The sequence below is a fragment of the Ranitomeya variabilis genome, chromosome 5 (genome assembly GCF_051348905.1).
Source record: "Ranitomeya variabilis isolate aRanVar5 chromosome 5, aRanVar5.hap1, whole genome shotgun sequence".
Lineage (NCBI taxonomy): Eukaryota > Metazoa > Chordata > Amphibia > Anura > Dendrobatidae > Ranitomeya > Ranitomeya variabilis.
The window spans coordinates 598,327,802-598,352,619 of record NC_135236.1 but is presented as its reverse complement, the minus strand read 5'-3'; the positions used below and the strand labels follow the sequence as shown (position 1 = coordinate 598,352,619).

General features: G+C 44.7%; 1 protein-coding gene across 1 annotated transcript in view; it reads left to right on the top strand.

Moving 5' to 3' along the window:
* CTNNA1 (catenin alpha 1) overlaps nt 1–24,818 on the top strand; it is a 119,662-nt gene that overhangs the window by 84,748 nt on the left and 10,096 nt on the right. The window contains exons 10-14 of the mRNA XM_077266024.1: nt 4,026–4,118; nt 6,407–6,563; nt 10,587–10,787; nt 13,491–13,642; nt 14,017–14,127. Coding sequence (XP_077122139.1) covers nt 4,026–4,118; nt 6,407–6,563; nt 10,587–10,787; nt 13,491–13,642; nt 14,017–14,127 — 714 coding nt within the window. The remainder of the gene's footprint in view (nt 1–4,025; nt 4,119–6,406; nt 6,564–10,586; nt 10,788–13,490; nt 13,643–14,016; nt 14,128–24,818) is intronic.

The window sequence follows — 24,818 nt, the reverse complement described above, 5'->3', positions numbered from 1 at the left end:
GGCGAATAGGCGAGATCCAGGCCCTATCCATAACAGACCCATACTTAAAAATACAAGAAGATTGCATCGTTCTAAAGTTGGATCCTTCGTTTCTTCCAAAGGTTGTGACAGACTTTCACAGAAACTAGGAAATTATTTTGCCTACGTTCTGCCAGAACTATAACAATGATAAAGAACGTTCTCTTCATTTCCTGGATGTTAAAAGAACAGTATTGCAATATCTTAAACTTACAGACGGCTGGAGAATTGACTCAAATCTCTTTATCCAGATGTCTGGGAAGAATAGAGGCAAAAAAGCCTCAAAGGCTACTCTAGCCAGATGGATTAAATCTACCATTTGCGCTGCGTATGTTTCAGCCGGTGAATCTCCTCCAGAACACCTAAAAGCCCACTCACTGAGAGCAATTTCTGCTTCATGGGCAGAGAGTGCGGGTGCATACATGGACCAAATTTGCCGGGCAGCAACTTGGTCTAACACTACAAACTGGACATTCTGTCAAATCAACAGACTGTCTCTGGGAGAAAAGTCCTCCAAGCTGTAATCCCTCCCTGAATAGGAGTTATTTGGTATTTCTCCTGGTGGTGCTGTCAGGGGGGCAACCTGGAAACTAGGAATTAGTCCTACCGGTAATGGTATTTTCAGGAGTCCATCATGACAGCACCCCTTATTTACCCTCCCTTGAACTCCTGTCTGTTGTGTGATATAAACATGTATAGAGAGGAAGTTCAATAAAATTGCGTTGTATCCATCCTGGTGTGGTACTTTGTAAAATCACTGAAGGGTGGAGGTGGGGAGGGGATATTTAACCTCTTCTGTGTTCCTGTCCCTATCAAGGATATGAAGGGCAACTTCCTGGTGGTGCTGTCATGATGGACTCCTGGAAATACCATTACCGGTAGAACTAATTCCTAGTTTTTGGTTTATCCAGTGTAAGGTTTGCCTGAAAGGCCCCTATATATTTATTGCTCCTATTGCTGGAGAGATGCAGCCTATATCATTAGGGCATAAATTGGTTGTCGATGATATCTTGATCTGTGGTAATACTGAGGCTACAAATAGCAAGAGATGCAGAGGAGTGAATTCATTATTTGATTTTTTGCTGCTTTTCTTATGCCCATCATACTTGTATGGACCATCCAGTATACACAGCAAGCCCTTATATTGCTCTGGTCTGAGTTTTTTTTAGGTCTCTATATTAATAGCATTATCCATGATTAGTAAACAAGGGGACCTAAGAGGGTCAGCCTTTGCTGAGCAGAGGTGCACTTTGCATTAATAGTATTAACCTCCACAGATAGGTAGGGCTATGCTCTTGGGCTCTCTAGGAAGAGATATTTTTTATATCAGGGCATAATTTTATTTGTATATTTTATCTGTGGATATAATTATTTATTATAGTATTTATCTGAAATTTCTTTTTTGGTTTTTAAAGGGAACCTGTCAGCAGGATTGTGCACAGTAAACTACAGACCAGACCGTGTCAGGTCGGTGCCGTTATACTGATTAGAATACCTTGGTTGATTAAATCCGTCTTGTGGTTGTCGTTTAATCTTTATTTTCAGGTTTGAGTTAATGACATGCTTGTTCTCCGGGGCGGCCTGTTGGGGTCTTCATGTGGGGTCTGCTTAGGTTTTCATGTGTGTGTCTTCTGTCAGGTCACTGATCCATCAGTCACCTGCCCCCTATTTTACATAATGCATATCATATTGTGTGGTAAAAAAAAATAATTTAACATTCATCAAAATGGTGGGGGCAGCGTCTGCCCAGTAGAATCTATCGTGTTCCTATAGATGCTACTGTGCAAGCGCCAGCTGTGCCCTTTTGATGGAGCTAAGTTTTTCTTTTTCTCTACCAAAATGGCGCCGGCAGCACTTGCGCATTAGCATCTATTGGAACTCAATTTTTTTTTCTCTCCACAATACTATGTGAGTAAATCATACATGCATATATTATGCATATTATCCATTTTATCATGCTATAGCACAGGCACCGCAGATGGCGCCATTTTGATAAACATCAATTTTTTTTATAACCCCACAATAGTATACCGAGGCCAGTCAGTGAGGGATCAGTGACCTGTCAGAAGCCATACACATGAATACCTAATCAGAGGTCCAGATGAACACCTCACAGGCCGCCCGGCGCACTGGCATATCATTAACTGAAAGCTGAAAATAAAGATTAAACAGCAGGCACAAGACAGATTTTATCAGCCCAGCCATCAGTATAACGCGCCGACCTGACACTGTCTGCTGTCTGTAGGTTACTGTTCATGATCCTGCTGACAGGTTTGGTTTAATTAATAAAGGTTAAATTTTAGCTGGTTAATTTTTTCTTAGCTTATATTTTTGTGAGCACGTTCTGACCTATAGGCCCCTAAAAGTAATTTCATAAGTGAAGTGATACTTCTGAATTTTAGAGGAAAATATATTAGAAGATTGGGGACAATAGCCGAGGACCAGATTAGCCTGGCTGTCCCTGCCAAGCTCTGCTACGGGTGATTCACAGGGATCTGGTAATATGTCTCTCTCTAAAATGCTGGGATGCTGGTGCAGTCAGGATCTGATTCCTCAGTCATCTGACACGTTCCCTCAGTCACGATGATCTTGGTGTAAATGTTCCTACAGAGTACATTCTCACATGTTGTACCCTCCACACGTATGTTGCAGAACACATGCACATCGTCCACACATTGCATGTTTGCAATACAATCCTGTGACATTGTTGGCAGCACTTCACAATTTATGCTGAAGATTTTATCTGCTGCCAATATGTTTTCTTGAAATGTCATTCTTAACACTGTAATATGCAGGAACAAATCTAGTACACTTTTGTAAGCAAATTTTTTTTTGTATTTTTTTTTTAAGTATTTTTTTGTTAATGTCCTCCTGGTCTCAGATGGGTGTAGATGCTTGTCTAAAATTTAACCCCTTGCCTTCACAGCAAATTTGAGTTTTTTACAACTACTTTTTTCCACTCCGTTCTTCTAAGAGCCATAACTTCTTATTTTTAAGTTGACATGGCAGTAGGAAAGTTTGTCTTCTGTGAGGACGAGTTGTAATTTTAAATGACAACATTCATTTTACCATATAATACAGAGAAAAAAGGTAACAAAATTCCAAGTAGGATGAAAAGGTGAAAAGAAAATATGCAATTCTACAATTGTTTTGGGTTTTGTTCTTAAGGCGTTTATTTTATGGTAAAAGTTCAATATTATTATTAATATTATTATTATTATTATTATTATTATTATTAATATGCTTCTCCAGGTCCGTATGTAAGTGGTAGGAGGAATGGTGAGTTGCTTTTTGTCACCATTTTCACCTGAAACTTATAATTTTCCGTTGATGTAGTGGTGTGAGGGCTTGTTTCTTGTATGACAACATTTGGAGTACATTCATTTGATTATAGAGGTTGTGGTGACTGAAAAACCAAATGGGTTGGTCATTGACAGTATAGCAAAATGAACACACCTTAGAAATATATTTGGGCCAGACTTGCAGTATTTCATATAGACAGGTCTGAAAGACAAGTGGTTCCATGTAGAAGAAGACACCATACATATCCTATCTGGCAAGCCATGTACAGGGAAAGATGGTTAGCCAGATGCCCACGTGAACCCAAAATAAACTTCGGCAGTCCCACACAGGCCTTAATCACGATGTTCCCAGTGATCTTTTATGGTCTTTAAGGGGACATAATACATAAAAAATATAGATCAAGTTTTTGGTATCTACAGAATCGCAATAACCTCAAGAATGTTTAAGACGTTAATGTAAACACCATGAAAAAAAGCAATGTCAGGTTTAACTGGTAGATGACGTTTGTTTTTTAATTGACATTTTGTTAGCCCCTTAGTGTAAAACGGCTTACAGTCCATCAGCCCAGCAATGGTAGTGTGCGGAGGGCTCAGCAGCTGGCTGCATTTACAGGCCACTAATGCCGCAAGCTGCATTCATGTTTAGACGTTTCTTCTTCTGATACAAATTTCATGTATACTTAAAATTGTAACTTGTTTTTGTAGGTGGCCAATTTGGCATGCTCCATATCCAATAATGAAGAAGGTGTAAAGCTCGTTCGCATGTCCGCAAGTCAGCTGGAAGCTTTATGTCCTCAGGTAACACTGTTCACACACAGAAATGTTTATTTTACGCTCTTGAGAAAATAATAAACTTTTTTCATTTCCTCATGTGAAGAATTAAACCCCTTTGTCATTGCCAAGGTGCTAGTGTATGACAGTAAGCCCACTTCATCCATGGTGGTTGCGGTGTCACACAGTTCCCAGCTGCCTCTGACACCAACTAGCTCCTTTCTTGCCACTGCCAACTTTCTTTCTGCACTTTGGTTTTTTCCTTCTGTCCTGTTCTTCTAAGACCCATAACTACACCCCCCCCCCCCCCCCATAGCCATATTAGAGCTTCTTCTTATTGTCAGGACTAGTTGTAGATTTGAATGACGCCATTAATTTTACTATAGCATGTACTGAATAATGGAGGGAAAAAAACACTCAATTCTGTTATCCTTTTTTATGGTTTAGTTTTTAGTGTTTATTGTGTAGTATTTTCGTGTTTTGTTTTTTTTTTTTGTTATTTGTTTGTTTTTTTATATAGTGAATACAAAATTGAGACCCATAACTTCAGATTTCTGTTGATACTAATTTGGGGTACATCGGAGAGTTTGCTTTTTATTGGGTGGTGTTGCAGATGAAAAACTCCAGTTTTTGTGTTTTTCACTTTTTTTTTCTCTTACAGGTTAATTACAGCTTTAATTTTATATTTTCATATCAAATGATGCCTTCTTTTCTCAGTAAAAAAGAAATATGATTCAAATGTGTAAATTTTAGATTTTTTTTTTTTACATTTTTTGTTTTTAATTATTTTAAATATTAACCCCTTACTGCCATCGGACGTACTATTACGGCGATGGCAGTATCCCCCGCTTTGATGTGGGCTTCGGGACATGTCAGCTGTTTTGAACAGGTGACATGTGCCAGCTAGAGCCGGTTAAATGCCTCTGTCAAACTCTTGACAGCGGCACTTAACAAGAGCTTCCGGCCATTGGGCCGGAAATGCACACACCGGTGGCCTGTCTCAAGTGATCGCGCGTCACCGGTGTGTCGGCATGACAACCAGAGGTCTCCTTGAGACTTCTATGGTTGTTGATGTCAGATTGCTGTGAGCGCCACCCTGCGCTCATAGCAAGTCTGCAATTTAGCTACATAGTGATGATCTGAGCATCGCTTCTATCTAGCAGAGTTGTGGCAGCTTCTAGTCTCCCATGAAGGCTATTGAAGCATGCCAAAAAAAAAAAAAAAAATTTTTGAAAAAAAAATAAAAGTTCAAATCACCCCGCCTTTCGTCCCCATTCAAAAATAAAACAATAAAAATAAAACCAAACATACACCTATTTGGTATCACCATGTTCAGAATTGCCCAATCAATTAATCAAAAAAAAAAGGAGTAACCTGATTGCTAAACGGCGTAGCAAGAAAAAAAATCAAAACTTAAATTACAGTTTTTCGGTCTCTGCGAAATAGCATGAAAATGCAATAACGGGCGATCAAAAGAACGTATTAGCACAAAAATGGTATAATTAAGAACGTCCGCTCGGCACGCAAAAAATAAGCCCTCATCCGATCCCAGATCACGAAAAATGGAGACACTACGGGTATTAGAAACTTTTTTTTTTGTTTGTTTTAAAGCAAAGTTTGGAATTTTTTTTCACCACTTTGATAAAAAAATAACCTAGACATGTTTGGTGTCTATGAACTCGTAATGACCTGGAGAATCATAATGGCTGGTCAGTTTTAGCATTTAGTGAACCTAGCAAAAAAGCCAAACAAAAAACAAGTGTGGGATTGCACTTTCTTTGCAATTTCACCAAACTTGGAATTTTTTTCCCGCTTTCTGTTACACGATATGGTAAAACCAACGGTGTCGTTCAAAAGTACAACTTATCCCGCAAAAAATAAGCCCCCACATGTCCATATCGAGGAAACCTAAACCTAAAAAAGTTATGGCTCTGGGAAGGAGGGAAACGAAAACGCAAAACCGAAAAAAGCTCTGGTCATGAAGGGGTTAAAAACTTCCGTTTCAGGGGCTGGGCTAGCACTGCTCTACTAAGCATGTGCCTGTTCTCAATTCTGACGTGTTTAGTGCAATCTTGTCACTGTGCAGTTTTAATGTCGCCGACTCTGATGAGACTTCACGAGCCGGCAAGAGAGTGCACTTTCATTGGCCATTTTGAGGAGGTAACCCGGCACACAAGCACGACAGAGACCAGCCCCGTACTGCCCCCGCAAGTGACATCAGTTTTTCAATGCATGAGTAAAATCAGCACTAGTTGTAATGTGCATATTAACATTGCATGACCAAACAATACTTTTGTGTTTTTCTGATAATAAAGGTTATAAATGCTGCATTGGCACTTGCTGCTAAACCTCATAGCAAAGTAGCTCAAGAAACAATGGATCTTTTCAAAGAACAGTGGGAGAAACAAGTTCGTATATTGACAGATGCAGTTGATGACATCACATCAATCGATGACTTCCTGGCTGTTTCAGGTACCTCTCTAAATTTTTAGTTTTATATTTTTTCTACCTAATCTTTAATCAATTTAAAATATGTTTGTGTGTGATGTACATTCCTTCCATATTCCGATGATGGCCAGAAGTAAACACTGAACAGACCTACTTTGAGCAGTCCCATTCAGTGGGTAGCTGCAGCTGCAGAACAGCTCCTATTGGATGCAGCTGTGCAGTGCAGCGCTGTTCAATGTTTACATCCCACTGTCACTAGAACTAATCAGTGGGGGGTACTGGGTTTCAGACCGCAACCAATTGGAAGGATAGGTTAATATCCTATGCCAGGACAACCCTTTAAACAATCATATGACAATAACAATAACAATCCATGATTCCCTGTCACATAGTTTGGGGCCAGTCGGTGTCTAGCGTTTTGCTCTGGAGAAAGTTAGATGGACTTGTTGCATTATTCACTTTCCCATGTCTTGGTCTAAATATTTCCCATTTGACTGTAAAAAAAACAAAACGCAAAAAAACTGAGGTCAGTACTTTTAGATGGAGCATTTTTTCCCTTGTATTTTGACCTTTACTTCTCTATATTGAGGACTTACAGTGGGGAAAATAAGCATTTGATACACTGCTGATTTTGCAAGTTTTCCCGCCTACAAAGAATGGAGAGGTCTGTAATTTTTATTGTAGGTACACTTCAACTGTGAGACAGAATCTAAAAATAAATCCCAGAAAATAACATTGTATGATTTTTACATAATTAAATTGCATTTTATTGCATGAAATAAGTATTTGATACAATAGAAAAACAGAATTTATAATTGCAAACAAAGGTTTCTGTATCAAATATTAGAGTTTAGATGTTTCCTGTAGTTCTTGATCAGTTTTTCACACACTGCAGCAGAGATTTTGGACCACTCCTCCATACGGATTTCCTCCAGATCTTTCAGGTTTCGAGGTAGTTTCTGGGCAACATTAAGTTTCAGCTCCCTCCAAAGATTTTGTATTGGTTTGAGTTCTGGACACTGGCTAGGCCACTCCAGGACCTTGAAGTGCGTCTTACGCAGTCACTCCTTAGTTTCCATGACTGTGCGTTTCGGGTCATTGTCATTCTAGAAGACCCAGCTTCGACCAATCTTCAATGCTCATACTGAAGGAATGAGGTTATTGTCCAGCCTCCCTTTGCAGAAAAGCATCCCCAAAGTATGATGTTTCCCCCACCATGCTTCACGGTTGGGACAGTGTTCTAGGAATTGTACTCATTTTTCTTCTTCCTCCAAAAACGGCGAGTGGGGTTGATACCAAAAAGTTCTATTTTGGTCTCATCTGACCACATGACCTTCTCCCATGCCTCCTCTGGAGCATCCAGATGGACATTGGTAAACGTCAAAAGGGCCTGGACATGTGCTAGCATGAGTAGAGGGATCTTGCATGCCCTGCAGGATTTTAACCCCTTTAAAACCTATGACATGTAACAATAGCAGCCACGGGTGGAATCGCAATCCACCTGTGGCTGTTAGCATGTTAATTGACGCTGTCAATCTCTGAATACGGCTTTTAACATAACACCGGAAGTGTCATTAGCTCCACCCATCGGTGCCCATGTCACATGACCACAAATCGCCAATGGGTTCGCATGAGAACCAGAGGTCTGCAGCGCCATGGCTGGCGTATAGCAGATGAGCATTTTAGCGACATGTAATAAGGCTGAAGAAATGGAGACACTGTGGGTCTCGGAAAATGTCGACAATTTTTTATTTTATTTTACCACTTAAATAAAAAAGAACCTATACATATTTGGTATCTACTAGCTTGTAACGGCAGGTCAGTTTTAGCATTTAGTGATCATATACAAAAAAACAAACAATTGTGGTATTGCACTTTTTTTGGCAATTTCACCGCACATTGAATTTTTCCCCGTTTTCCAGTACACTATATGGGAAAACCAATGGTGTCTTTCAAAAGAACAACTTGTCCTGCCCAAAAAAAAAAAGCCTTCACATGGCCATATTGATGGAAAAATAAAGTAAGTTATGGCTCTGTAAAGAATACAAGCAAAAAAAATTAATTACTCAAATAGAAAAACCCAAGGTAGTAAAGGGGTTAATCCATGATTATGTAGTGTGTTACTAATGGTAATGTTTGATACTGTGATCCAAGCTGTCTTCAGGTCATTGACCAGGTCCTCCTGTGTAGTTCTGGGCTGATTCCTGACCTTTCTCAGAATCATCCTTACCCCAAGAGGCGAGATCTTGCATGGAGCCCCAGACCAGGAAGATTGGCAGTCATCTTGTGTTTCTTCCATTTTCTAATAATTGTGCCAACAGTTGCCTTCTCACCAAGCTGCTTGGCTATTGTCCTGTAGCCCATCCCATCCTTTTGCAGTTATAAAATTTTGTCCCTCGTGTCCTTCGCTCTTTGGCCTTGACCATGGTGGAGAGGTTGGAGTGTGATTGAGTGTGTGTGTGGACAGGTTTTTTTATGCAAATGAGAAGTTCAAACAAGTGTAATTAATACAGGTAATGAGTGCAGAGTAGGAGGGCTTCTTAAAGAAAAGCTAAAGAAAAACTAAGGCTACTTTCACACATCAGTTTTTTGCCGTCAGGCATAATCCGGCTATTTTTGAAAAAACGGATACGGTGCAAATTGTGAAAAACCGATGCGCTGGATTTTTTTTTGCTGGATTCGTTTTTGTTTACTAGAGTTTGGACTTTCTGTAAAGAGAGAGACAGAGAATTTCACCTCACGTTTCAGGCTATGTGCACACATAAGAAAACATACATTAGCTTTACCTGTATTTGACAAAAGTTTGGTCGCTTCCAGTACTTTTTCTGTATGGATTTGCATTTTTGCTTCAGATTTATTGCGGATTTACCGCGGTTTTTCTGTGGATTTCACTGCGGTTTTACAACTGCTGTTTTCTATTGGAGCAGCTGTAAAACCGCTAAGGAATCTTCAGAAAGAAGTGACATGCTGGGGAATGTAAACCGCTGTGTTTCCACGCGTTTTTTTCCGCAGCATGGGCACAGCGTTTTTTGTTTCCTATAGGTTTACACTGTAATGTAAACTCATGGGAAACTGCTGCGGACCCGCATCGTGTGCACATATCCTCATCCGTTTATCGCTGGAACCATCGCTGTGCGTTTTTTCACCGGACAGAAAAAAGGTTCCTCTGTACGTTTTCTCCGTCCGCCGGAAAAAGAATTTTTGATGGATCCTGCAAAAAAATGGATGAAACGTGTGGCCATCAGGTGCAATCCAGCGCGAATACAACTGGATGAGAAAAAAAACTGATCCGGCGGAAGAAAACTGATCCGTTTTTTTTTCAAAACTCGCCGGCTTGTGCCTGACGGCAAAAATCTGATGTATTAAAGTAGCCTAACAGGTCTGAGAGCCAGAATTCTTGCTGGTTGGCAGATGGTCAAATACTTATTTCATGCAATAAAATGCAATTTAATTCTGTAAAAATCATACAATGTGATTTTCTGGTTTTTATTTCTAGATTCTGTCTCTCACAGTTGAAGTGTGCCTACGATAAAAATGTCAGACCTCTTAAATTTTTGTAGGTGGGAAAACGTGCTAAATCAGCAGTGTATCAAATACTTATTTTCCCCTCTGTATATGCACTGCTGTACCTGCATTTGTTATTCCACAGTATTGCCAAGGTATTGCAGCCATATTTGTTGTTACTTCGACAAAAAGCCCAAGTGCAACCGAATGGAAAATAGAAATGAGAGACACAATTAACCTACAGCCACTGCTTGAACGTCTTGTAAAATTCTCATTACCTGGGTTCATTCACGAATTCTGTTGAGCTGCTTTACATGCACCATTTCTATTTGCCACCCTGCTTTGTAACAGTATTCAGGGGCATATTCTAAGCGAAGATGCTTATGAAAATTTGATAGAACAAACAAGCTTTAATTTATTAACAATATCGTAATTATTACCTAGTCATCTTGGGCCTGGAATGTGCAAAGAAAGTCGTATTGTTTAGAGTAACGAAATTTAAAATATGTTCATATTAATGGTATTTTTTTTTATTCATTGCAGAAAATCATATTTTGGAAGATGTCAATAAATGCGTCATAGCGCTTCAGGAAAAAGATGTTGATGGACTGGATCGCACAGCGGGTGCAATACGTGGGCGTGCAGCTAGAGTCATTTATGTTGTTACTTCAGAGATGGATAATTATGAACCTGGAATCTATACAGAAAAAGTACTGGAAGCGACCAAACTTTTGTCAAATACAGGTAAAGCTAATGTATGTTTTCTTATGTGTTTTAGTATGTGGTAGTCTCTATAATACCTTGCAGATTAGTATATAAGTACAGAATCCGCCACCCATCACTCAGATGACTTGTTGGAACATGGCTGCTCAGGAGGCAGAATCCCTCACTTCCTGCATGAGTTAACGTTCATAGACCTTCTATTGGAGTTTTGACCAGACATGAGGAGAGCCTTTAAAATTCAAATTCACTGGCTTTGCTGTATTTTCCCCAAAAATCAGAGTTCCAGCAAATAAATTCTCCATGAAATGCAATAGTGCAAAGCAGTGGATGTACTAGAGTTCGATGGGCCCCAGTGCACAATTTGGACCTGATTCCGCCTACCCATCTGCGCTCACATGTTGGTCAACTGTATGGGTCTTTGTAGCATTCAAAGTTTTGTAAGGACATATGAGTTGCCCCTCTACATTATGTAGTAATGTCACTCATCCTGGGCTCCTTCCTCGTGTATATGTCTTCTATCCTGGGTATATATTTCTCCTATTCTGGGCTCATCCTGTTATATACAGTCATGGCTGAAAGTGTTTGCATCATTGAACTTGTTTCAGAAAATTAAGTATTAATCCCAGAAAATTATTGCAATTATACATGGTTTGTTATACCCATATTTTTTTTCCTTTGTGTATATTGGAACAACACAAAAATAAAAAAATGGAAAAAAAGGCAAACTCGTCAATTTCACTCAAAACCCCCAAAATGGGCCAGACAAAATGTAACACCTTTCCAAAGGTTTGTTGAGCTCTCCATGCATGTGTTGTGAATGTCACCCAGCCGCGACACATGCAGCTGCGTCGGCGAACAGCTGATTAGGGGGGGCGCTCCATGTATCCAGGTTACCGAGATTACCAAAGGATTTAGGGGTCGCGCGTACACGCACGCACGCACGCACGCAACACACTGTATATGTTGTACGCGCCACACACACACACACTGTATATGCCGTACACACCACAAACACACACACACACACACGCACACACACACACTGTATATGCCGTACGCAACACACACACACACACACACACACACACACACACACTGTATATTCCGTATGCACCCCACACACACACACACACACTGTATATGCCGTACGCACCACACACACACTGTATATGCCGTACGCAGTATGCGCCGTACCCAGCCCCTTGCGCAGTACCACCAGCAGAACACCGTCGCAACACACTTTATAAGCCGTACGCAACACACACACACACACACACTGTATATGCCGTACGCAACACACACAAACACACTGTATACACTGTACGCACCACACACACACACTATGTGCCGTACGCAGCCTCTTGTGCGGTACCTCCAGCGGAACCCAGTCGCGAACGCGCCACTGCTGGGATCAGCAGAATGATTCACTGACTGCCGCCATCTTTGTACAGGAGGAGCTCATGCACAGTTTTAATGTGACCGCCGCTGTCTGCACAAAGATGGTGGCGGTCTGATTTACTGCACCAGCACGAATTCCGCTCAGGCACAGTGAATCATTCGGCTGATCCTGGCTGCAGATGTGCGACTTTTCTACAACTGGAGGAAGCCGGTCACATTAAAGGGGTTTTCCCACTAATGAAAGTTCATTTTAAAAATTGCCTTTGTCTGACCGTGTACAGAGCATACCACATCTCCTGGGCAGGGGAGGAAGCAAAAGATAATACTGACATTATAGCAGGGGATCACAGGGATTCATTTTGTCCAGTAAAATATTTCACTGACTGGTTTTAAACAATATTTTACCTCACAAAATGTATCCTCTGCGATCTCCTGCTGTAATGTCAGTATTGTGTTTTGCTTCCTCCCCTGCCCAGGAGCTGTGGTATGTTCGGTACACGATCAGACACAGACCATTTTTAAAATTAACTTTCGTTCATGGGAAAACCCCTTTAAAAACCAAATATCAATGCAACATGAGAGATAGAGAGCACATGGGGAACACGGGTCACAGAAGAGATGACATGAGAGGAGAAGACAGCAGATGGAGGAGAGAGAGAGCACAGGGGAGAGACAGCTCAAATGTGTCCGCACTTGAGGGGAGAACACAGCACAGGAAGGAGAGAGAGAGCAGACAAGGGGGATAGCACATGGGGTACACAGGTCAAAGAAGAGAGCACAGACAGGAGAAGTCAGCACATGGGGAAAGAGAGCGTGGATAGGTGGGTGAGCAGATGGGGGGGAGAGATTCTCAATGCTGCAAAGCCTGCCCCCATCGTGACATTACCGCCCTCCTGATAACATCGGGCCTCCATCTAGTAGATATATATTTTACAACACACTTTGTGAGGTGAGCAGTTGTCTTTAAATGTATGGATTCTGGAGAGTTTTCTTTTGACTTAAAAAAACAAAACATTATGGCTTTCTCGTCTAACAATCCAGGTCTGTGAGACACAAACCTTGGTTTCTGGACTTTTCTTTAGTAGCTAAATTAGGACACAGTATGAAAATGCCCCTTCTCCACTGTTGTTAAGGTGCTGTGTAACTGATTTGTATCTTGAGGAAATTGAACTTCAAGCTGACGCTCCTTGGATTGGCCCTCTCCTTCCTAGTCCTGGCCTACGCACGAATGTAGATCTTTCTGATGATGGAGGGCAGTGTATGGCTGAGTTGCACATTTGCAGTATGGCTTTACCACATGTATTAACCAGACAATCTACTTTTCAGTCATGCCGCGATTCACGGAGCAAGTTGAAGCAGCAGTTGAAGCTCTCAGTGGAGACTCCAATCTTCCAATGGATGAAAATGAATTTATTGATGCATCTCGATTAGTGTATGATGGGATTCGTGATATCCGGAAGGCAGTGCTGATGATCAGAGTAGGTTTTACATGAGTTTATATAACATTTGGACAAGAGACCAGATATTGCAGAAAATGTAACAGATTGAAATTGTAAGTGCAGTGCACTATGTAGGTCGGCCATGGCCAGACCTCCGTATGGGAACTACTTATTGTTTAACCTGGAAGAAGACCTACTATGGATTAGGAATGTATATCTGTAGTGCCAGGAGCATGGTGCTGGAATATTGTGTACACACTTTACTTCACAGCCATGATTTCCTCATTCTATAGTCTATGAAGTAAACGAGAAAATTCTTGTAAATGGCCATTTGTTCTTACATGTAAACATTACTTTCTACACAAGTAAGTAAAGATTGTAGATTTGGTTCTCACTTTACATCAATATTTCAGACTCCGGAAGAGCTGGATGATTCAGATTTTGAGACTGAAGACTTTGATGTAAGAAGCCGAACCAGTGTCCAGACCGAAGATGATCAACTAATTGCTGGGCAGAGTGCAAGAGTGAGTTGTATTAGTATTGTTGAAATTAGCTTTAATTGCTTTCAAAAGCTTCTCTTGTGTATGTATAGTCCGCTCGCCTTCATCTGTACTTCTATAAAGTGAGAGACATATGTTAATTGTTAAAGGCAACCTGCAGCTTCTGACGTTTCTCCTTTGTCTCCAACTGATCTTTGGTACAAAGGATTTGTGTCATTTTTTTAAAACCAATGAAGGGATTGCTTACCTTCTGGGGATTTGTTTCTTTAAACTTAGATTCATGTATTTGAGACTAGAAATCTTATAACAATTGTGCACTGTTCACCCTCTGCAGCACTGTGTATTACTGACTGCAGAATGAACTAACAGAGAATCCATCACTCAGCCTGCCATAATGGCCTGACAGCTGTCTTTTTCTGTGCTCCTCTCAGCTGCTTTATGACCATATCAAAGTTTAATCTGCGGGGAAACCAATCCTGTAAAACCCAAACAGTGCAAAATATATAATAAAATCCAATTGCAAAAAATATTTTTAGCCTTAAATGCATTTAAGAAAAAAAAACGGTGAACAACTTTTTGTAATTTGTGTGTATGTATGCCCAGTGGCGTAACTTGAGTTCAATAGGCCCAGTGCAAAATTTGGACCTGGGCCCCCACCTGCATGTTTGTCAGATGAATGAGCCCTTTAGTATTCCAGATCCTGTTGAGATATACATGTTTGCTTTCTCATGTAAAAATGTCCCCGATCCTGGCCCCTTTCCTGTAATAACGTCCCTCATCCTGTGTGTGCCCTTTTTCTCTGACGCCCATGACGGCACCACGGAGAGAGGGGGATCCGCCCACCAAGGACAGGAAACCTACAGATAAAAAGGCGGTACCTCTCTCCTGCGTCAGTTGGTTTCCTGTCCTTGATGTGAGACCTACAGATTCACCTCCGTCAGAGGAAAAGATTCGTCGTGGGAATTCCGGGGCCAATCAGCTTGATTCAGGCAGCGGAAGCCCCCCTGCCTCAGCTGGTGTGGTGACCCGAAGCGCCACCGCTGGGGCTAGTAGGCCTTTAGGGTGCGTGGAGAGAGGTGGCAGGACCTCGGCCACTTCTCTAGGTAAGACTCACCAGCAGCAGCAGTATCCAAGGGGGGTCCCTCTATGGATAGGAGCCGATGTCTTGCTCCCTGGCATCAGTCTGTGGGCTGCAGTTCCCGGGAGTTCCGAGGAGTCAGCATGCGGTGGTGCGCGGCGCCATCTTGCCCCGTCTGCGCACGCGCGAGATCGAGCGAGATTTCAAGCAGCGGGGGCTTTGCGCACGCGCGGTTGGAAGGGTACCGCGCGCGAGCGCTGCGATCTTCGCCCCTGTGCGCGTGTGCAGCCTCTGGAGAACTGCGCAGGCGCGGAATTTCGCGCGCGATGCCGCAACTGCGCATGCGCAAGAAAAGAAAAAAAATGGCGCCATCCACCGCTATTTTAGCAAAGTACACCTGGGGGGCAAACGCTTCCAATGGAGACCGGCCAGTGCACACCAGCCATGAGCGATGCAGAGCAAGTATCTCCCCTGCCCAGGGCATCTCCACAGCCACCGCCACAGCAACAGCAGCAGCAGCGACGAACCCAGAAAGGACACCAGGACTCTACCGGGAAAGGGCGTTCTGGATCACTGCGCAGCAAGGAATCCAGCGTAACGTCCGGCTCAAGGGATAAAGCGACAACAAACATGGATCAATGGGGAAAAAAAGCGCAAGCAAAACTAAACATAACATATGTGCCTTATGTAAAGAAGATCTTCCATCTTCATGGGAAAAAAGACTTTGCAGTGTTTGTATTCAGCAGACAGTGTCAGAAGGCCTCCCCGGGTTCGCAGCGGACCTTAAAAACCTGATTAAAGTCCAGGTAGAAGAGACCTTTAAATCCCTCAAAGGAGGGTAAAAGAGAAGGAAGACTAAGCACAGATCTCCGTCTCCTGAATCTGGTGATTCAGGGGAAGATATGGATTCAGACACATCTAATTCTTCCTCCTCATCATCTTCATCATCATCTTCATCTTCCTCGGGAGGCCGTAGTTGCTTTCCTATAGAGGAAACTGACAGTCTTGTTAAAGCCGTTAGGAACACTATGGGGCTGGCAGACCCTCACCCAAAAAGATCCGTTCAAGACATAATGTTCGGGGGGCTTGACCAAAAAAAGAGAAGGGCCTTTCCCCTTAATGAGAAAATCCAGGCTTTAATTAAAAAAGAGTGGAAAAAGCCTATGAGAAAGTCACTACTTACTCCGAAAAGGAAATATCCGTTCGATGACCAATCCTGTTCCTTCTGGGATAAGGCGCCTAAACTGGTTGTGGCAATTGCTAAGGCATCCAAAAAATAAGCCCTTCCGTTTGAGGACATGGGGGTCTTAAAAGACCCAATGGACAAGAAGGCAGATGGCTTCCTCAGAGGTTCATGGGAAGCGGCTGGTGGAGGCCTTAAACCGGCAGTCGCTGCCGCATGTACATATCGCTCCCTGATGATATGGTTAGACCAATTAGAAAGCCAGCTCAAAAACAGGTCATCCCGAGACTCAATTTTAAATGTTACCTGTCATGCGTGGAGCTGCCTCCTTCTTGGCAGATGCCTCGGCCGATTCAATCAAACTATCCGCTAGGACAGCAGTTTTTTCTAATGCCGTAAGACGGCCCTTTGGCTGAAATGTTGGCCGGGAGATCTCCAGACAAAGTCTAAATTGTGTACCATCCCCTGTGAAGGAGAGTTCCTATTCGGGCCCACTCTAGATGATATACTAGAGAAAGCGGTGATAAAAAGAAATCATTTCCCTCCCTGGGTTTCCCTTCATACAGGAGGCCCTTTCGGAGCAAGAGGTTCTTCCGAAGGAAGCCAGGGAAAAACCAAGATAGGTGGGAAGACAAACGGAACAAAAACAAGGGTTTCATATTCAACAAAAACCCTAACGACAACAAAAAACCCGCACAATGAATGCTTGCCCCAGGTGGGGGGGAAGACTGTCTCTCTTCCTCTCAGCCTGGGAGAAAATTACCAGCAGTCCTTGGGTTTTGAACATAATAAGATCCGGACTGAAACTGAAATTTCAAAGGCCCCCTCATCCCTCGTTCATGACGACTTCGCTAAGATCTTCGGAGGAAGAGCAACTAGCATTAGAAAAAGAAGTCATGGGAGTAGTAAACAAAGGGGTTCTCATGGAAGTTCCCCTACAAGAAAGAGGACAAGGGTATTACTCCCCTCTGTTCCTGAGGAAGCCGGACGGATCCTTCAGGACTATCATAAATCTGAAGAGTCTAAACAAATTCCTAGAAATTCAGTCATTGAAAATGGAAACAATAAAAACCTCGATAAAAATGTTGTTTCCACTGTGTTTCATGGTAGTCCTGGATCTGAAGGACGCCTACAATCACATCCCTATCCACAAAGATCACCAAAAATTGTTCAGAATAGCAGTCTACATCAGGGGGGTGATATACCATTTTCAATTCTTAGCCCTCCCCTTGGGTCTGGCTATAGCCCCACTGGTCTTCACAAAATTAGTTGCAGAGGTAATGGCTCACCTGAGGGAGCAAGATACCCTGATAGTGCCATACCTCGACGACTTTTTGATAATCGGTTCCTCTCCACAACACTGCGAGGAACAGCTGAAGACAATCAGACATTCACTGGAAAAACTGGGCTGGTTAGTGAACTTAAAAAAATCCAGATTGCTACCATGCCAGATCCAGGAGTACCTGGGCCTTACTCTGGACTCTATAAAACAAGAATGCCGTCTTCGAGCAAAAAATTCAAAACATCATAAGACTGGTATCCAGAAGGCGAGACACCCCCTCCATAACCCTCCGCCAAGCGATGTCCCTCTTGGGATCCATGACGGCCTGCATCCCTGCAGTCCAATGGGCTCAATTACACTCAAGAGAGCTTCAATGGCAAATCTTGTCAGAAGAAGTCTCTCTAAAAGGGAATTTAGAAAGTCGGCTCAATTTATCTCCAAACACAATTCAGTCACTAAGTTGGTGGACATCGCAAGGCAATCTTTCTCAAGGAATCCCGTGGGTAACTCCAGTCTCACAGATAGTAACAACAGATGCGAGTCCCAGCGGGTGGGGGGCACACCTGAACGACCTGTTAGCTCAGGGGGCTTGGCCACCATATTTGAAAAAAGTGTCCTCCAATATGAAGGAACTACTGGCAGTCAAGTTTGCACTATTAGAGTTCCTGGGTCCCCTTCGGTCTCACCATGTCAGAATTATGTCGGACAACAAAGTGGTGATAGCATATCTAAATCACCAGGGGGGTACCCGTTCTCGGAGTCTGATGGAGATAACCAGATCAATCTTCCACATAGCCGAAACCAACCTTCAATCCCTATCGGGCCTTCATATAAAGGGGGTGGACAATTACAGAGCAGATTACCTAAGTCGCTCTCGCTTGAAACAGGGGGAATGGGAGCTGAATCATTCAATGTTCACTCAGATCTCGGTAAAATGGGGCACACCAAACATAGACCTCTTTGCAAACCATCTAAACAAAAATGTGAACACCTTTTGCTCAATAACACCGTTGGGGAGCCCTGTTTCTCTAGATGCGTTCCTGATCTCCTGGAACCATGAACTATCATATGCTTTTCCCTCTATTGCTCTGATTCTGGCAGTGCTGAGCAAGATTCGGGAGGACGGGGCTCACATAATCTTTATAGCCCCGTTCTGGCCGAAGAGGCCTTGGTTTTCCTGGATGATGAGAATGTCCATCTCCGATCCATGGGTTCTGCCGGATCTCCCGAACCTACTCTCCCAAGGCCCAGTTCATCATCCACAGGTGGCAAGTTTGCACTTGACAGCTTGGCATTTGAAAGGGAGTTACTAGAAAACAGGGGGTTTTCTCAAGGGCTGGTATCTACACTGCTACAAAGTAGAAAACCCGTTACAACCAAACAATATGGGAAAGTATGGAAAAAATTCCTTTCATCTTCAGGTGCCAAAATGGGGGAGGGCGTCCCTCTTAAAGCCATTCTTGAGTTTCTGCAGAATGGGTTAGAGTTGGGTCTGGCCACAAGCACCTTGAAAGTCCATGTAGCGGCTCTAGGAGCTTTATTCAACTATGATTTGGCAGGGAATCGATGGATTTCTAGATTCATCAAAGCAGCCGGTAGATCAAGGCCTCTACCTGTGAAAACTACCCCTCAGTGGGATTTAAATTTAGTCCTTAGAGCATTATCTAAACCTCCCTTTGAACCCTTAGCGGATGCTCCAATTAAAATCTTATCCCTTAAGACTTCCTTGCTCGTTGCTCTCACTTCTGCACGTAGGGTCAGTGATATCCAGGCCCTATCCGCCAACCCCCCTTTCACGCAAATCCTCGATGATAGGGTCATCCTAAAAACTGACCCGGCATATCTCCCAAAAGTGGCATCCCGTTTCCATAGGACACAAGAAATATCTCTGCCCTCCTTCTGTCCTAATCCCAAAAACAAAGAGGAAGAGTCATTACATACATTAGATGTGAGGAGATGCCTGATGCATTACATAGAAGCCACTAGGGAGAGTAGGGAGGATGCCTCTCTCTTTGTATGTTTTCAGGGTCCCCGGAAGGGGAAGAAAGCATCTAAGGGCACCCTGGCAAGATGGATTACAGAAGCCATCAGCCTGTCATACTCATCGAGTGGCGTACCCGTCCCGGGAAATATCAAGGCACACTCAACGAGAGCAGTGGCAACCTCTTGGGTGGAGAAGGCCAGAGCTTCGATTGAGCAGATATGTAAAGCTGCTACCTGGTCTTCACCGTCCACTTTCTATAGGCACTATAGATTGGACCTTATCTCCTCTTCGGACCTTACCTTCGGTAAAAGGGTTCTGGAAGCGGTGGTCCCTCCCTAATGTACAAATCTCTGTAATTCTCTCCGTGGTGCCGTCATGGGCGTCAGAGAAAAATATAGTTCTTACCGATAACGGTATTTCTCTGAGCCCATGACGGCACCCATACATTCCCTCCCTTCACTTCTTGGGTGTGCACGTTAATATAGTGCCTTATGCTAATAGTATAAATAGTCACGCGGTATCTCAAGTTAAGTCTTTAAGTAATGTTAAAAGCAAGTCTCTATTCATAGTCTCCCATCGTTCTCTAGTAAACAACTGATGCAGGAGAGAGGTACCGCCTTTTTATCTGTAGGTTTCCTGTCCTTGGTGGTCGGATCCCCCTCTCTCCGTGGTGCCGTCATGGGCTCAGAGAAATACCGTTATCGGTAAGAACTATATTTTTTGTAATAATGTCCCCCATCCTAGCCCCATCCTGTAATAATGTCCCCTATCCTGGTCCCTTCCTGTAGTAATGTCCCCCATCCTAGCCCTATCCTGTAACAATGTCCCCTATCTTGCCCCCTTCCTGTAATAATGTCCCCTATCTTGGCTCCTTCCTGTAATAATGTCCCCTATCCTGGCCTTTTCCCGTAATAATGTCCCCTATCCCGGCTCCTTCCTGTAATAATGTCCCCTTTCCCGGACCCTTCTTGTAATAATGTCCCCTTTCCCGGACCCTTCTTGTAATAATGTCCCCTTTCCCGGACCCTTCCTGTAATAATGTCCCCTATCCTGGACCCTTCCTGTAATAATGTCCCCTATCCTGGTCCCTTCCTGTAATAATGTGCCCTATCCTGGCCCCTTCCTGTAATAATATCCTCCATCCTGGTATATTGTCTCCAGCCTGTGCCCCTTCCAGTAATGTATGTCCCCAATTCTGGTAAGATGTCCTCCATTCTTGGCTGCTTCTAGTAATAATGACCCTGTTCTGTGGCTCTTCTCCAACAAATATAAAAAAGGATAAATAATTCTCTTCTCCCCCACTCCCATGATGTGCAGCGTTCTCCTCCATAGAAGCGCAGAATCTGGCAGCTGACCTCAGTGTGCAAGCAATGGGCAGCGCATGACGTCACTGCCTTGAACAGTCGGGGGCTTGCACGGTGAGGTAATCTGCCGGCCTCTGATTGTCTGGCAGCATGTATTGCAGTGCAGCTCAATCTGCATGAGGACCTATTATACCTTTAGTCTTCTGTTACTTTTCTGAGATTGCAAGTTTTGGGTGAAGTAGTGGAGTCTGTTTTTTCGGGTGGTTTACAAATTCCTCTGTTAGGGCAGATGCCGATGCCCGTTTTCTTCAAATTCGAGAAAATCTGATAATGCTAATCACACTCTGATCACACACTATCCGAGATGGTTTAGTGAATCTTGTATTGAGCAGGGGGTTGGACACGATCACCCTGGAGGTCCCTTCCAACTCTAACATTCTATGATCTGATAATTTTCACAGGTGGGTGGAAAAAAAGAAAGTTTCTCCACCTTCTCTATAATGTAAATCCATGAAAATTGGACTGCACTTGGGTGTCACCTGAGTGCAGTATGATTTTCTCCTACGTATCATTGGGGGACACAGGACGAATGGGTGTTATGCTGCTGCCACCAGGAGGACACTAAGTTAAACACACACAAAAGATTAACTCCTCCCCTGCAGTATACACCCACAGGCTGGACAATCCAGAGCCAGTTCTTACTTAGTGTCTCAGGAGGCACTTGGGTCCTCAGGACCCCACCAATTTTTGTTTTTTAACGGAAGGGAGCGACAGGCAAATTTTCAGCTCTGATCTCTCCCGCACCAACAACGGGCAAGTACATGGAGCGTTCCTCCTGTATCCTTTCCCGCGACGATGGATGCCAGCCCTGGCTCACTTTCCAGTGTGGCGACGGTTCCCTAGCGTTCCGATCTCCCTCCCTCCCTGTCAGGCGACCACGGGGACTAATCATCCACCTAAGTTTCCTGGAGCCAGGGCACAGCCGGACAGAATGCCATGGCGTCCGTGCAGCCGCCCACTGCATCACCACTGAACATAGCGGATGTTGCACGGCGGCAGAAGCTCTCCACCCTCTCCCTACTAAGGTGAAGGTGGATGGAGCATCGGCCCCATCGCACAAGGTAAGTGCGGGGGCCGACCAGCTGACAGGGGACCGCCCGTTCAGGGATCCACTTTCTAATGCGGCGCTGCAGCCGCGGAGCACGGGCAATTCGGCGCTCTGTTAGGGCGGCGGCACTGTTTACCGTCCCTGGTCCGGATTCCACCACGGACATTCTGTGGCAATGGCAGCGTTCCGACGCGCATAGCAGGGAATCCACCGCCCGCCCATGACACGCCCCCCTCCCTCTCTCTCTTCCTCTCTGGGCGCTTCTCGTTCCCGAGAAGCGCCCTTCTCACATCTCGGCGGCCATCTTGGACCAGGAAGTGCGCTGGCGGCTCTGCAGCACCACAGCGCACAGGACTTCAGGATCTCTCTGCCAAGCACCGCGGAACTTGGTGAGACGCACTCATTAGGATTGTCTCTTCCCCTGCCAGTACGCTCACTTTATGGCAAAGATGTCACAGTCTAGGCAAAAACGGACTGGAAAGACCCACTCTGTTATTTTTGCTGTGTGCACCTCCTGCAAGGTATCTCTGCCCCGAGGTCACACTACCCCGCTGTGCTCCGCCTGCGAAATGTCTGCGGCACAGGATACTCCGGCCTCTGACCCGGAATGTAGTGAGCCTAGTACCCCCGCATGGGCGTCCTCCCTCGCTCGATCTGTGGCATCCTTGGAAAGGACGATACAGTCCCTCCGTGACCCGTCCCTTACCCAGGGCGCTTCCACGGATGATGTAACGCGGCCTAAAAACCCCTCTCGGCCTAGAGGTCGTACCGTTTCCAGAAGCCCTCTCTCATCTAGAAAGAAGTCCAGGGTAATATCTCCGGTCCGTGATCAGCCCTCCGGCTCAGAGAGCGAAGTCTCTCGTCACTCATCCCCAGCTCATAGCAGGGAATCCTTTCTGGACGACGCATCCAGCGTGTCCTGTTCCCCAGAGTATCGTCACGACCAAGAGACCCTAGATTCTCTCATAGACTCGGTAAGTCAGACGCTACAGTTAGAGGAGGAAACCCCGTCCAAGGCGGTTCATCCCGTGTCATTCGGGCGAACCACAAAGGCTCATAGATTTTTTCCTACGCATCCTCAATTTAAGGACATTGTCGATCTCCACAGGGTCCGTCCGGATAAACGCTTCTCAGGTCAGAAGGCTATGCAATTGAAGTATCCGTTTGCTCAGGACCTTGCTAAGGAGTGGTCTCAGTCACCCTCCGTGGACCCGCCAGTGTCGCGGCTAGCCACCAAGGCGGTTCTATCCTCCTCCGAGGGCGCGTCCATCAAGCATCCCACTGATAGACAAATTGACCAGATGGCTCGCTCGGCTTTTGAAGCTTCCTCGGCTTCTCTCTTCCCTTCTTTTGCCGTCACATGGGTTGCAAAAACCATGACCCATTGGGCCGAGTCTTTAGCCTCTACAGCTCTACACGCCGACTTACCCCCCGAGGTTTCACACCTGGCCACTCAGATTGCCAGAGCGGGGGACTTTGTAGTTTCCGCATCCTTAGACGCGGCCAATTGTGCCTCACAGGCAGCGGCCAATGCTGTCACGATCCGCAGATCCCTTTGGCTCAGGGACTGGAAAGCGGACTCAGGATCCAAAAAATCTCTCACGTCCCTTCCATACCAGGGCGAACGCCTTTTTGGGGACAAACTAGATAAAATTATCGCAGACTCCACAGGGGGAAAGAGCAAATTCCTTCCCCAGCAACGGACCTTTCGTCCCTTTCGCAACCAACAGGGCCGAGGCCGATATTTCCGTTTCGGCTCCAATTGGTCCAATTCTCCCTCCGCGCCACCCGGCGCCGGGAGAGGTCAGCGCAAGGACAGAACCTCCCAGCCATCTTACAAACCTTCTCCCTCTTGGAGAGGCAGACCCAGACAACAGGGGTCCAGGGGGCCCAGACCCAACAGGTCTCCACCTCAATGACTCTTGGCAGACGCCAAAGGACACCGACAGAGTGGGCGGCCGCCTACTCTTCTTTCGGGACGCGTGGCTCTCGGTAGTTCCCGACCGATGGGTCCGCGACCTAGTGTCCTTCGGTTACAAGATAGAGTTTGTCTCTCTTCCCCCATCTCGTTTCTTCCAGTCCCCTCCCCCCAGAGCAAGGGTCCGTCAGTATTTTCAGGCCATAAGATCGCTATGGGAAGACGGGGTCATCATCCCGGTACCTCAGAACGAGAGGTACCAAGGTTTCTATTCCAATCTTTTCATTGTACCAAAGAAGGACGGCTCAGTACGTCCAATATTACGTCCTCAACAAGTACGTCCGTGTACGTCAATTCCGTATGGAGTCCCTCCGCTCGGTAATTGCCTCTCTGGAAGAGGGCGAGTTCCTTGCATCTCTAGATGTTCAAGACGCTTACTTGCACATTCCCATCCTACCGTCTCATCAGCGCTTCCTCCGCTTCGCGGTCCAGGGGCACCATTTTCAGTTTGTCGCCCTACCTTTCGGGCTGGCCACTGCTCCTCGGGTGTTCACCAAGGTCATGGCAGCTGCCGTGGCCATTCTACATGCTCGGGGCATAGTGGTGTTGCCCTACTTGGACGACATCCTCATAAAAGGCCCCTCTTTCCGGTCCTGTTCAGAAGCGGTAGACGTCACTATAAATACCTTTTTGCGCCTGGGCTGGAAAATCAATTTCAAAAAATCTTCCCCAGTCCCGGCCCAAACCATATCCTACCTGGGAATGATCTTAGACTCCTCTCAGGGTCTAGTACTTTTGCCTCCGGAAAAGGTATCCACTCTTCAGAGAGAAGTCCGGAAGCTTACTCAACCTCGCTCT